This window comes from Cottoperca gobio, chromosome 17, assembly GCF_900634415.1.
Source record: "Cottoperca gobio chromosome 17, fCotGob3.1, whole genome shotgun sequence".
Lineage (NCBI taxonomy): Eukaryota > Metazoa > Chordata > Actinopteri > Perciformes > Bovichtidae > Cottoperca > Cottoperca gobio.
Window position 1 is genome coordinate 23,831,689 of NC_041371.1, and position 14,054 is coordinate 23,845,742.

A 14,054-nucleotide genomic window follows, 5' to 3' on the forward strand; every position below is an offset into this window, starting at 1 on the left:
CTCACATTGCCCCTCTACCACAGCTGGGTCGTCTCTTTTCAAAGGTTTGGTTCCACGCTTGTTTTATTTAATTCAAGCTCCAGTAGCTCATTAAAGTTAGATTGTAAAGAATTAAAAAACATTAGCTCTTTATTCATTTAGTTTGTAGTAATTTTACAGAAGTTAGGGCAGTAAAATCAACAAGTATAGTGTGATGGGGGTCGTTGGGTTGCCTCTCCCGAGTTCATTTACATAAAGCGGAACCTTTTTCATCTTTCCTATGTTGCGCCATGGGACGCCTTTGGAGTCTTTGTGCCGCAGTGGTAGGCACCAGGGGTTTTTCAATAATGAATGTCATATCCAGTGTGTACCTGTGCATGGCTGCCTAAATTAGATAGAGGTACGTAGTATGATAAGTCAAAGTTGAATCACGTGAATCTGTAACTGTGATAGATGTAACAAACAGAAGCAGGCAGCCTGGGTACAAATGTTATTTAGCATTAGCTTCCATAGAACTTAACCTGGAGATTTGTTTATAACCACTCTGATTGTGTGTCGCCAGATTCCCAAATCCAAGCAATTAACTTGGTGAGTACTATCTTATGAGTACAGATAGAGCTGCACACGCCGGCTACAGGCAGACAGGACAGCAGCCTTTGATTTCAGAGAGGACTCAGCCATAAATAATCAAGCAGAACATTTGATTGGCTAAGCTCATGCAGGCCAGTTTAAATTTAAATCAAGTCAGTGCACAGTTGCAACAAGAAAGAGCAGAGGCGGAGTTTAGGTCAGGGAACTGAAATAACCAATAATGCATACACAGTAGCACAGTATGAAATGTCTGCAAAGGAGCAGGAGAGCGTGAGCTGTGATGTGAATGAGATATCAGATACTGAGAGAAAGAGTATAAGCAGATATAAAATACAGAGTAGTCCAGATAGACAGTTAGTGCACAGTATGTACAGGGATAGGATGAACAGAGGCAGAGAAGAGCAAAATGAAAATGATATGATGATTGAGGTGATGATGAATATCAGCACTACAAAAATACTACAGCTTGAGGCTGTATTTTGATTACCATGTTAAATAATATTCCAAAATGTGATTTCTCCGAGGAGCCAGACTGAGGACTAGCTTCACCATTTGCTCTCTTTTCTAATATTGATCACTCTGAATACACTTCCTGTCTGTGTTACATTTACAAGTGTTACAGACAGTGTTCACATCTAGAATGAAAAGCTGCTGTATTTCTGTGCACAGTTACGAGCACACCAGGACTTAATAAGATGAGTATGATGGACCTGTCTGCACTCTTCGCTGTCATTTATCTCCTTTGGTGTTCATTCCTGTTGAGAGCACTGTTGTATCGTATAGTATTGTATCATATAGTGTTGTATCGTATAGTATTGTATCGTATAGTGTTGTATCGTATAGTGTTGTATCGTATAGTGTTGTATCGTATAGTGTTGTATCGTATAGTGTTGTATCGTATAGTGTTGTATCGTATAGTGTTGTATCGTATAGTGTATCGTATAGTGTTGTATCGTATAGTGTTGTATCGTATAGTGTTGTATCGTATAGTATTGTATCGTATCGTGTTGTATCGTATAGTGTTGTATCGTATAGTATCATATAGTGTTGTATCGTATATTATTGTATGGTATAGTATTGTATCATATAGTATTGTATCATATAGTATTGTGTCGTATAGTGTTGTATAGTATTGTATCGTATCGTATAGAGCAGTGGTTCCCAAACAGTGTGCCGTGAGACAAATCCCGGTGTGCCGTGGGATTTTGAAACAATTAGGCCTATTGCATTTAACTGTATGGTTATGAATGATTTTTTATTTACTTCAGTGTTTCCCCTAGGTATACTGCTCTGCAGGGTGTTGCCTGGGCTGGATCAGGTCCGTGCGTGGCGCAGATTTTTTAAGTTCTCTCCTCACCTTTTCTCCACTCTGTCTCTAAAACTGTAATTGTGTGCGTTCGCGCGTTTGTGTGGGTTCGGAAGCGGAGCTCCGCCCTTCACGAAGCAAAGCAGAGGAGAGGAGAGAATGTAAATATGCAAAGCAACTGAAACATGCACATAAATGAGATAAATGAAGCGTTTAGTTAATTTAATAAAAGAGCACCTGTTCAATGTGAAAAGTGAGTTGTGAATATATATATTTTTTTAAACGTCTTGAATTTCAGGGGGGGGGGAAGGAACGCAGCGCAGGGAAACACTGTACTTTATCAGTACTTTGTCCTACACACTTATGTCACAATATAGAAACAGTAGGTCTTATATGCTTTGGCCTAAATAAAAATAAAACAATCATTAAAAAAAAGAAATCTGTCAAAGCGAAGCCGTTTCAGCCATTTGCGCATGGTGGGAAATATTAGAGTGTGACACATCAAAGGCTCTCTGCTAGTGTGAAGAAGAATAGCTTCTTACAAGGACTAAATAAATGATAACAGTGATACTATGTGTTATAGAGGGGATTTTTCCCGGATATGAACTCAGGTGTGCCTTGAGATTTTGGCTTGGTCTTTGGTGTGCCTTGGCCACAGAAAGTTTGGGAATCCCTGGTATAGAGTATTGTATCATATCGTACAGTATCATATAGTGTTGTATCGTATAGTATTGTATAGTATAGTGTTGTATAGTATCGTATAGAGTATTGTATCGTATCGTACAGTATCATATAGTGTTGTATGGTATAGTATTGTATCGTATAGTGTTGTATAGTATTGTATCGTGTAGAGTATTGTATCGTATAGTATCATATAGTGTTGCATCGTATATTATTGTATCGAATAGTGTTGTATGGTATAGTGTTGTATCGTATAGTGTCATATAGAGTATTGTATCGTATAGTATCGTATAGAGCATTGTATCGTATATTATTGTATCGTATAGTGTTGTATCGTATATTATTGTATCGTATAGTATTTCATCGTATAGTATTGTATCGTATAGTGTAGTATCGTATAGTATTGTATCGTATATTATTGTATCGTATAGTATTTCATCGTATAGTATTGTATCGTATAGTGTAGTATCGTATAGTATTGTATCGTATATTATTGTATCGTATAGTATTTCATCGTATAGTATTGTGTCGTATAGTGTTGTATCGTATAGTGCTGTATTGTATAGTGTTGTATCGTATAGTGCTGTATCGTATAGTGTTGTATCGTATAGTGTTGCATCGTATAGTATTGTGTCGTATAGTGCTGTATTGTATAGTGTTGTATCGTATAGTATTGTGTCGTATAGTGCTGTATCGTATAGTGCTGTATCGTAGTGTTGCATCGTATAGTATTGTGTCGTATAGTGCTGTATTGTATAGTGTTGTATCGTATAGTGTTGCATCGTATAGTATTGTGTCGTATAGTGTTGTATCGTATAGTGTTGTATCGTATAGTGTTGCATCGTATAGTGTTGTATCGTATAGTGTTGTATCATATAGTGTTGTATAGTATTGTATCATATAGTATAGTATTGTATCGTATAGTAACACTCCATGCCAACATTGACCCTTTCACACAATGTAATGCTTACACTGATGGCTCAGGGCTGTCATACAAGGTGCCAAACTCATCTAATCTAACAACACACTTATAGCTATGGGAACAATTTGGGGTTAGAGTTACGGATTGGAGGAGCCGGGGATTGAACCGCCATTCTGACGATTAGTGGCCCGCTCTACCTCCATTGCATCATGTTGGATCGTGCCATGTAACAATAATTTCCAAATGGAGACAATAGGAGTATGTGAGTGTGTATGTGTGTGTGTGTGTGTGAGTGTGTGTGTGAGAGTGTGTGTGTGTCTGTGTGTGTGTGTGTGTGTGAGTGTGTGTGTGTGTGTGTGTAAACGTGGTCTCTGCATTACAGCACTGCCTACATACTCAGTGTTTGTGTGTATAGTGACAACAGGATAAGAGATTTAGTTTTCACTCATAATTATACAAAAAGATAGATCTAGTAACTAGAGGTTGCTCTTAAAATTGGAGGTTTGCCACATTATTCATTTAATACGTTTTGAATGACACCTGAGTGACTCACTGGAGAGACTGCTGACAGGGACAAACAGAATGGCTGTATCGGCATATTTATGAAATGGCTGTTTCTGCATCACTATAAACTACTGTGTGATTAGGTGGTTATAGGCCACGTCTCTCAATCCCTCCTTCTCTTTTTTACAGTTTTCTCCGGCTGACTTTAGTGTTCCTTCCTGTGTTGCTGTGTCTGCTTCAACATACAGTATGTTAGTGTTTAAGTTTGCTGTCTGTAACACATTGTAAAATTGGTATACAATGTTGTTAATAACTGTTAGATATAAATTATCCTGGCCATTCAAATGAATGCAAAAAAACAAACACAAGTGGCGTAGCATTTAGTATGACATCATTACATTGAGTTTTTCTCAGTACCCCCGACTCTGATTAACTTCCAGCGTTCCTGGTGTGTGTCCACTAAGTCTGCAATGACTGCACTTTCAGAAGCATAAATATGTATTCCTTTTCCAGCAGCCTACTGGACTGTGACCACTGCATGAATAAGAGGATAAGTGGGGATGTGGTGGCAGATGAGATGCATTCATTTCCATGTGAAGTTGTATTCTGATGAGCAGCAGCAGACGAGCGCTCTGAACCAACACTGTTTTCCATTACAGCAAATGAAAAAGCACAACGGCTACTTGTGTTTTCAATTTTATACGGATGGAAGTACTGCAACGGGCAGACAGAAGTGTGATCATACATGCTGCATGTTGTGTGCACCTAAATTTCACATCATTTCTGTCACAATAGATTTGCTGCTATTTTAAGAGAGCTTGTTTATATTATCGTTATCATCTTGCAAACTACATAAAATACTTTGCATCTGGAGAGGATCAGACATGTCCTCAAGCGATTGTGGAACCATTACTTTTGCATTTGGAAATGAACGGAGAGTTGAAATAAGCTTTGTGATTTAGGGGACTTTAAAAGCACTCCTCAGGAGGGATGGAAGGACAGCTGTCTGGAGGGGCCTGAGTGGGGTTCATTTTGCCATTTTTATTTATAATTGTTCTTCATTATTTCCCGCATGGTCGGTTTGGAAGGCTTGTTTTAAGATTCTGTGTTATTTGTATTTCATTTATATTTTGCATCTGCTGCAAGAAAAAGAAGCGTTATGTTATATTACTTTGCTATAAGCTTACCGGCTTTTACTAAAAGCATAATAGTTTTGTAATATGTATACATACCAACTTTGGTTTTATTTTGACCTGTGGTTTATAAACGGGGATATTATGAGATAAGGGGATCACACACATGACATAATAGAATCATCACTATTGTTTTCTGATAAAACTGTGCAAGCTGAAGAGGATCTGCTGATACGCCACATCTGCGCTGATATTCTCCTTGTATCAGTCTCGTGACAGTCCACCTACAGTGTCAGTTGTCAATGTCATTTTAAAAGTTAGTGTTTCTGCTAATGTGGCACCACCTGTGGAGTATGTCTTACTATATTTTCCCACACTTACTCAGCAGTATGATGGCGCACAGGAGGATGGCGATGAGTGCTCCGGTGCTGAGACCTGGAGAGCTGCTCAGAGCCTCTGCATTGCACAGTTCCATGTTGCCTTCACGGTCGCAGGTGCACACCCTCACAGTGAGAGTGCCGGTGCTGCTCTGCATGGGGTAGTCGCCGTCGGTGATCACCACAGGAACAAGGTAGATGCTCTGGTGAAGGCGGCTGTAGCTGGCTCTACGTGTCAGGATGCCAGCAGTGTTATCTGAGTAGGAGAAAGTATCATTGTAGCACACATGCAGAGCACAGCAGCCTGCCCATAACAATCTTTTTATTACCCGGTTGTAAAAAATGTAGGTCCAACAAGGCATTCTGTCTCACTGAGGAGACAAAGCGTGCGGATGAATCTGTTTTACAACTTCAAACAAACTATCAAGCAGGGCTGGCTGAGAGAAACAATATGTATACTTATAATGCACTACAGGAATGCAGTACTGTTTCTCTTTTCTTTCTTTTGCTCTCCCTGAGGTTTCTAACATGCCCCCTTTAATTGTGAGGTTAGGAAGTTTTTCCTTGTGCGATGTGAAGGTCTAAGGACAGAGGGTGTCGTATCCTGTACAGTCCGTAAAGCACACTGAGACAAATTTGTCATTTGTAATATTGGGCTATATAAATACATTTGATTTGATTTGGATTTGTTCTTTCTTATGTAGCATGTAATGTATTAAATGGACTACAACTGCATTTGGTTGTGCAGACCTGTGTTGCAGAAAGACAATAAATGACCCTTGAATCCTTGAAATCCTTGAATTTATGAGTACAAAAAGGTTTTTACAAAATCCAATCTCTGATGTACTGTGGATAGGGAACATGGGCTGATAGAGAGATGTGGCCCACATTGACTAGAGCAAGGCAAAGAACTGCCATTGTAATGACCACTATAGACTGGGACCAGAATCAGTTGTCAGTATAACAAAAGTGACTGTACATACTGTACAATTTACTGGGTACAAAAACTCTATTTAGTGTCAAGTTATTTCATTCAGAAAAAAACAAGTGCAAGATTTAAACTGATCAACGTGATTGAACTGATTGACCCAAACTATGAGTTCTGAGGCTACAAACAGATTCAAGCATGAGATGGCATGATTTTAGTAGATTTTATTTATTAATCTTCTACAAGAGAATTATACAATTAAAGGAATAAGTCAACATTTTGGGTGAGCTTCAGAGCTTCAGAGGTGCTGGTATGTGCATTCTGTTTCCTTTGGACAGAGCCAAGGTTAGTGTTTGCGGTCTTGATGCTAAGCTAAGCTAAGCTGACCGACTGCTGGTTGTAGCTTCATATCTAACTGACATGAGAGTGGTGTCCATCTGTTCAGCTAACTCTTGACTAGAAATCAAATAATCTATTTTAAAAATGTTGAACTTTAAGGCAATTAAGGCAAAGAAATATTGAGTTTATATAAGGCAATTGTTTAACATGTAATGCCTGTTTTATATCAGGCCCTTGTATGAAATGTCAGTCATGAGTAACCTGTGCTGGTCAAGTGTTGCCTACCTCCATTGTCTCGGACAGTGAAGTTGCTGCGATGTGTCCCCTCAGGAGCCAGGCTGAAGAAAAACTTGTGTCCCATCGACGGCTCATCGGCATCGACGGCACTCACTGTCTGGATCCGCTGTCAGAGACACAACAGCAATTAACATGAGCATCCTGATAAAGTGAAGTGAGGAGCAGCAGTTGGTGAGTGGAAGGGACTGTCAGGGTTAGAGGTTCTGCTCACTGCTGTCCTCACTGTGTGTGCTGCCAACAGAGCAGCCTGGATGTTATCAGGATCACTGCTGCACAATTCAGAACATAATGTATCACACTGAAAAAAGTCACGCACAACAACCAATCCAATCAAACTAAATATTTGATCAAATCTATGACAGGTTTCTGATATTATGCATTTTCTGCTTCCCGTTATGCAACTCCCTATGCTGCAGCTTTACACACCATTACACCTGACATGTTAGCCTTATACATATTTATCAACTGGAAATGGTTGTTACCATGTAAAAACTATTTTCTTTTTGATATTCTAATTTCTTTGCTATCCTTTAGTATTTCTTATATATTATATTAAAATGTGATTTGTTCATTTATCATTTTTGGACTAAATACCTGGCTTCCTGTGGAGCTTTAAGGAGACACACAGCGGGACAGGAGCCATGTACTAAGCCTGATTGGAGTGTTTGGATTGAGTGAAGAGGTGGATTATGCTGCAGTAGTGGTCTGACAACTTTCTTTTCCCCCACAGTGTAAACTTGTCACCATTGGGATCCATCATGGCTGACTGAATGCAAGATGAGCACAGCTGCTGTTCTCTGTGAAGACGCATGCTGCAACCTTTTTACAGCTAGCTTTCAACTCTACAGAGGGCGAGAGCTTCGTATTCCAAACAATTTTGCGTTTTGAATCACTTTAATATCCAACAACACTGACACAAGATCTAAATGGAATGCCTCTGAGTTTCAGGGTTGTGGATGAAAACCCTGAGTTTAGTTTGGAATGTGAGCTTCAATCACAAGTTAAAAAAGGGCTGGCTTTTGATGCACATATGACACCTACGTTTCAGCACCAATACCAAAACAGTATGATATTTTGATATCTTAGTTCTGGAAATGTAAACACATTTTACCCTACTCAATACACCTGTGTTAAATAAGGGATGCTAGCTAAATGAAATAAAGTCTAAAGCTAGAAATATTTCTTGTTTGACGTCAGCTTTAATGTAGAATTTTTTACATATCAGTGCAGGGCACCACGAGGAGCTGTATACTCATCTCTCATTCATTCTATAACTACAGTCTTATTTAATTGAATAGGAGACACAATCTGAGAGATTAAAGGCTTTAACAAAGAGTTGTGGCAATAACACACACATGCACCAAACAAATCCAACAAACAAATAGTGATGATGAACAGTGATGGACAGATGAAAGGGCAGAGGAATTAAAGGATGACAGGATGACAGGGACCAGAGGAGATCAATGGCAGCGAGCCACCATACAGCACACTGTCAGGATGATGCCGTGTGTGAGCGTGTGTGTGGCATTAGCATAGTGTAGTTGTGCATTATTGTGTTATATTTAACCTGTTATGTGTGTGTGTGTGACGACATATACAGATTTGTGTTTTTATCCTATTAATTGTTGCACGATATTACATGCGTGATATCTGTGTGTATATTTGTGTGTGTGTGTGTGTGTGTGTGTGTGTGTGTGTACAGTATGCGCAGATGAGCTTGTCTGCTTTAGTCACATTAGTTACATATCATACATACAGAATGTGATGACTCATATCATGAGGTATTACAGCAGGGTACAATTACACTAAGTACTGTGCAATCCAAATTCAGATTTCTGACTGATGAAAGATTCACTATTGATGTCTAACAAAGTCAACGTTGCTTCCTATTGGACAGTCAAGGCCGTCAATTTGTAATCTATGGGGGAGCTCATTAAAAATGTTCTGTGTTATTACTTGCATTTGTTAAAACACAGAATGTTCAGATTGTTGTGATGCATGTTATTTGGTATGAGACATGTTGGCCTATATTCATCAAACCCAGTAAAAGGGTCATTGTGGTAATAATGGCTGATTCCATGCAACCGCTGTGTTTTTCTATTCATAAAAGGGGATTAGCAGCTCACTTTAGCCTCTTGCACTTGACATCTCCCATTAGTGATTCATAAAAGCACATCCCTGCACAATAACTACAGAGCCACCTGCTCTGGGCGCGCTGCAGAGCTGCCAGCAGTTCTGTATTGGAGGGCGTTGAAGTTGAGTGTTTCCCACTAAAACAATGTCACAGCATTTGTGAAACATCAGTAAACAGCAGCAAACCACTATGTTTTGTTTTTGTGTATAATACAAAAAAAACCTTTCTAATTGTCTGATGCTTGCGCCTATTTAGTGTCTTTAAGTGTCTTGTTGTGAGGGGTTATCATGTTGATTTCCTATCATTTCCTGTCCTCTTCTATTCTGTGAGCTGTCTGTCATCCCTCTCCAGAGAGAGCCCCTGCTGGCTCACAAGAAGCAATAACTTGCAGCTTGAACAACGCCCTTTCTTATTTGCAAAGAGAAATATATAAAACATTCAGGTTCTCAGTAACAGTCAGACAGATCTGCTTCTGCTGGTTAAAAGGACAAATGAGCTGTCGCTAATTAATATTAATTCTGTAAGTAACTTGTCTGGGTAATGTGCCAAAGAAGTTTGTGGAGTAAGAAACAGCCCGATATGATCCTGAGAGTACTGCTGGTGCTTCTCTCTCCGCTCAAACATTGGGTCTGAACCTCCCAGTTATACTTCATGCATAGTTTGAATTTAGAGCATGTGCCTCATCAAAAATAAGAAGTGCTAAAGTGCATGGATTTGAAGATGAATGTGGTAAATAAAGTACTATTGAACCCCCACCCTGCACTCTGATGGTCCTTCAGTTTGGTTGCTTAGCTGTCAAAAGGACCTTGTATGCTGTAACTGTAGTGACTTATAAAACATTCATTCAGCACTCCTCCTGCCAGCCCCAAGCTATACAGTACAACATCTCCACTTTCCAATACTTTGAAGTGATAAAGTTGCAGTACCTGACCAGCCTTTGTCTTCTCACAGACAAAGGTTTCGTACACGGTGGCGAAGGTGGGAGCGTTGTCGTTGATGTCCAGCAGGCGGATGTAGACGGGAACATGGCTGCTCTGACGGGGGTTATCTGAAGGGCAAACATAGGGAGAGTGAGCACCCCGCTCCACTTTCACGTACTTCCACCGACCCACACTGCCAGCTGTCTGATACAACATCAACCTTTCTACTGACGGACACCACTGAGCAGCTCATTGCCTTGCTCAAGGGCACTTTAGCTGATAGTTAGTGTTAGTCATCTACTTTCATCAGACACAGTGTGTTCCCTCCGGTTCACAAGCTGTCTTCACAATCTGAGGCCACACACACACACACACACACACACACACACACACACACACACACACACACACACATGGTGAAATGTGAAAACATGAAAGAAAACAACTAAATAAGCTTTCAAGATGTAATAAAAAGGCATATTTTTGTAATTTTCACAGCGTGTCTCAGTTCAAGCCAGGAAACTAATCAGGCTTTCATTTCACACTTGTGTCTGAGTCCAGCTGTTTGTGCAAGCTTGATGATAATAAAACCTGAAACTACAAACATAAATTATTAATTCGACAAAAACTTAGCTTGACAATATTTAGGGGATTCTGTTTTCATGAGCAGAAAATCATCAAGGTCCAACCGAGTGTCGGCCCTGAGCAGCCGGCAGGAGCAGAAACACACTCCTGTACAAAGTGGTGCCGATGGGTCCCTGCTTCATGTTAAAAGCCACAGCCAGTTAATGACATATTAATGTTTCTTTTTCTTTACATTAGCTTCAGAGCGAGAAGTCGTGTGTAGCCTTGTTTTAGCTATCTCCCTACTGTGTGTGCGTTCACTTTCTCATCAGGACGTACAGGGAGCTGCATGATGGCAGATTTATTCCATATCAAATCAAATAACCATTTCTTCTGTGGAAAGTAGTTTATATTTAGGTCTGTAGATTACACATGTTGTTTAAATGCCATTTGCAGATGCTCTGATGAGCACGGGTGACATTCTCTGCAAATAGTCCCGGGCCTGCTGGACTTACTGAACTCAGTGGCGATGATGGAAATATTATGCCAGGCAGTCTCCTCTCTGTCCAGGGCTTTGAGCAGGAACACAGATCCATTCCCTAGATGGACGTTGAACAGGTGGTCCATGTCTGTGCGGCGGTCAATAGAGTACCTGTAAGAAGCGAGACAGAAGGTGAGAAAGGGCTAAATTAAGCCAGCGGGTGGGATAACCTACAGTAACCCTTTATCTGTGCAGCCCCTGCAGGGACTTCTCTTAATCTGTGATGGACCAGAGCTCATGGTCATGTTTAAGTTTGTTAAGTCTTTTTGTGGTGTCAAATGTTCCATTAGCCCTCTGGCCAGACATAACAAAAGCACAATGTTTTAAATAATCCCAATACAACAGCAATGTTTCCATGTGAGTGTAAATAACACATATCCTGCTGTGTGGCATAGGAACATGTATAAATATGTCTTCATTAACCCACATTTACAACTACAATCTGACACTGAAAAGTCATTAAATACAGACCATCACATTAAAAGAATAGTTTAACTCTGATCTTGTTCATTTTCTTTCCCAGATTGAGTTGAGAAGATCGATGTGGTCATCCCAGCCTAGTTACAAAATATGCCGGCCAAGCCCTGAGTAATTATCCTGTAACACACAGTAGTATATGTAGAAACGTCCAGGGGGAATCACATGCTTCAACATTTTCTATTCTATTTATTTAGTTTTGTACTTTGCAGTACTAGTCTTTATTCTTCAGTCTGTATGCTAAGCGATAAGGCTAACTGTGTCCTGATTCTACATGTATGAGATTTAAATAATGTCTATATATAGATAGATATACATTGTACATGTATATAAATGTCATTTGTTTAACTCTGAAGTGAATTCTAAACAAAGATGTATAGTCTTGGATGTGTAAGGGTGGACAACAAGAACAATCTTGATATTGTAACAGTTGGAATCACATACATGTGCTGCATTGTGTGTTACTGTAGCCTGTTCAAATGTCTCTCTGTCTGAGGACTGCTCACAGAGCCTTCTCTATTCTCAACTAGTTGTTGAATGCAGCTATTCACAGCTTCACAGCACTTCATAGATAATAGAAGTGAGATGCCTTTGTTCTGCCTGTCAAAGTGGAGGCAGACTGCTCTGTGAACAGGAAGTGCATAACGCACTGTACTGTACGTGAACATGTTCACTATGGACTCCACAATATAGCATCACACTGCAATCAGCTGTTAATGATGTAGCATTCAATCTAAATGAATGTTTTCCATAAAGAGATATATGAGTCTAAAAGAAAACATTGCTTCAGTGCATCCATGCTCCATCATCATTTGAAAGTGCCCAACAATAAAGTAACAGTTCACATACACAAAGGCACAAACACAGAAATAATTGGAATTGTGTGTGTGTGTGTGCCCCCTTGTGACACATCATTTTAAGAGCACTCTATGGTTCCATGCATGTTTTAATTGGAATACATTCCTCATCAGCTGGCCTGCTATAAGTGTAGAGAAATAAGAGCTTACTGCTCATCCTGCTGTCATCATCCATCAACACATCCTCAGTGTTTCCTACAGTTCTTGTGTGTGGTGCACCAAGTGCCCTCCAACATCATCAAGTTTCAAATGTCGCTGCAGCAGATGAGCAGAGAAGATTCCCAGGGTGTATTGATGCTGTAATGCTCAATGACTAACCGGAGAGTAACAGCTCAAAGTATCCTAATGCCCAGCATCAACGATGGACAGTACTGCAGTGAGGCATATAGCCGGTAGGGGCAGGATTCACACTCTATAGTGTATTATCTCACAGTCCTATCTTTTAACGTACTTCATATTCCTCCTCTATTTCCCCTCGTTTCAGACTCTTATCAGAGCTCCTCACCAGCCTTCAGAGAATCCAGCTCCATTTGAAGTCAGGCTTCTTCCAACTTCAATGTAGTATTGCTGAGATATTTAAAACAGATATGTCTGTTTTCAGTGTCATATAAGGAAAGATTGCTTTAAAGTCCAATTGAAATCAAAATATATAAAAAATAATGTGAAAATGATTTGTTTTTTTTATAATGAAAAATGAAAGAAAATAGAAACATATATTATTGTCAAGCTATCCTGAAAGACAAAGCACATCAGCTGTATAAACTGCTGACTGTAGCCTACAATGTGAGCAGTGATATTTAACAATAAGGACAAGTTAGCATCTTAACCAGGGGTGGGGAACCTCCGGCCTCCGGGCCGTGTACCATCGCGTGGTCACGTCATGTCAAAAAACTTCAATATTAAACGAGACGGTCATTGACATCAGTGAACGCAGCGTGGAGAAATGGACGAACGATGATTTCTTTGTGGAAGTAAAAGGCCAGTGTGTCTAGTTCGTGCAGACGCGCTTGCTGTGATGAAACAGGCTCTCGAGCGTCATTACAGCACGAAACATGCCAAACTACACGAGTGCGTTTGGATAAAGTTAACGCTCTTCTGTGGACATACAAACATGGAAAGATAGAGAGGTAGACCACCACACCAAGAAGAGACTCTTCCACCACTGCTGTGCAATTATCACTGTCATTTACAATACTCACTTTATTTTCTATCAACCACGTGGTACTTATATTATTTTTTATTATCTATTATTTGTTCTATATGTTCTTTTGCTGTGACAAGATAAATGTCCCCGCTGTGGGACTAATAAAGGATTGTTTTCTGATAAAACAGAAAGACACATGGATAAAAAGGTTGCTTTTTTGCACAGCATAAAATAAATGTGAAAAAGATGGGCTGAGTCTCGAAGGATGTTAGGAAAAGGATTCCTTCGAAAAGGATCGAAGGAAAAATAAAATGGCCCTTGATAGGAAAAAGGTTCCCCACCCCTGATCTAAACTGACAA

At 39.8% G+C, this 14,054-nt stretch overlaps 1 protein-coding gene across 1 annotated transcript in view; it reads right to left on the reverse strand.

Moving 5' to 3' along the window:
• The window catches only part of LOC115022594 (cadherin-6-like), a 72,501-nt gene that overhangs the window by 3,939 nt on the left and 54,508 nt on the right, over positions 1–14,054 (reverse strand). Inside the window, 4 exon segments of the mRNA XM_029453636.1 lie at positions 5,498–5,749; positions 7,046–7,163; positions 10,118–10,239; positions 11,191–11,327. Coding sequence (XP_029309496.1) covers positions 5,498–5,749; positions 7,046–7,163; positions 10,118–10,239; positions 11,191–11,327 — 629 coding nt within the window.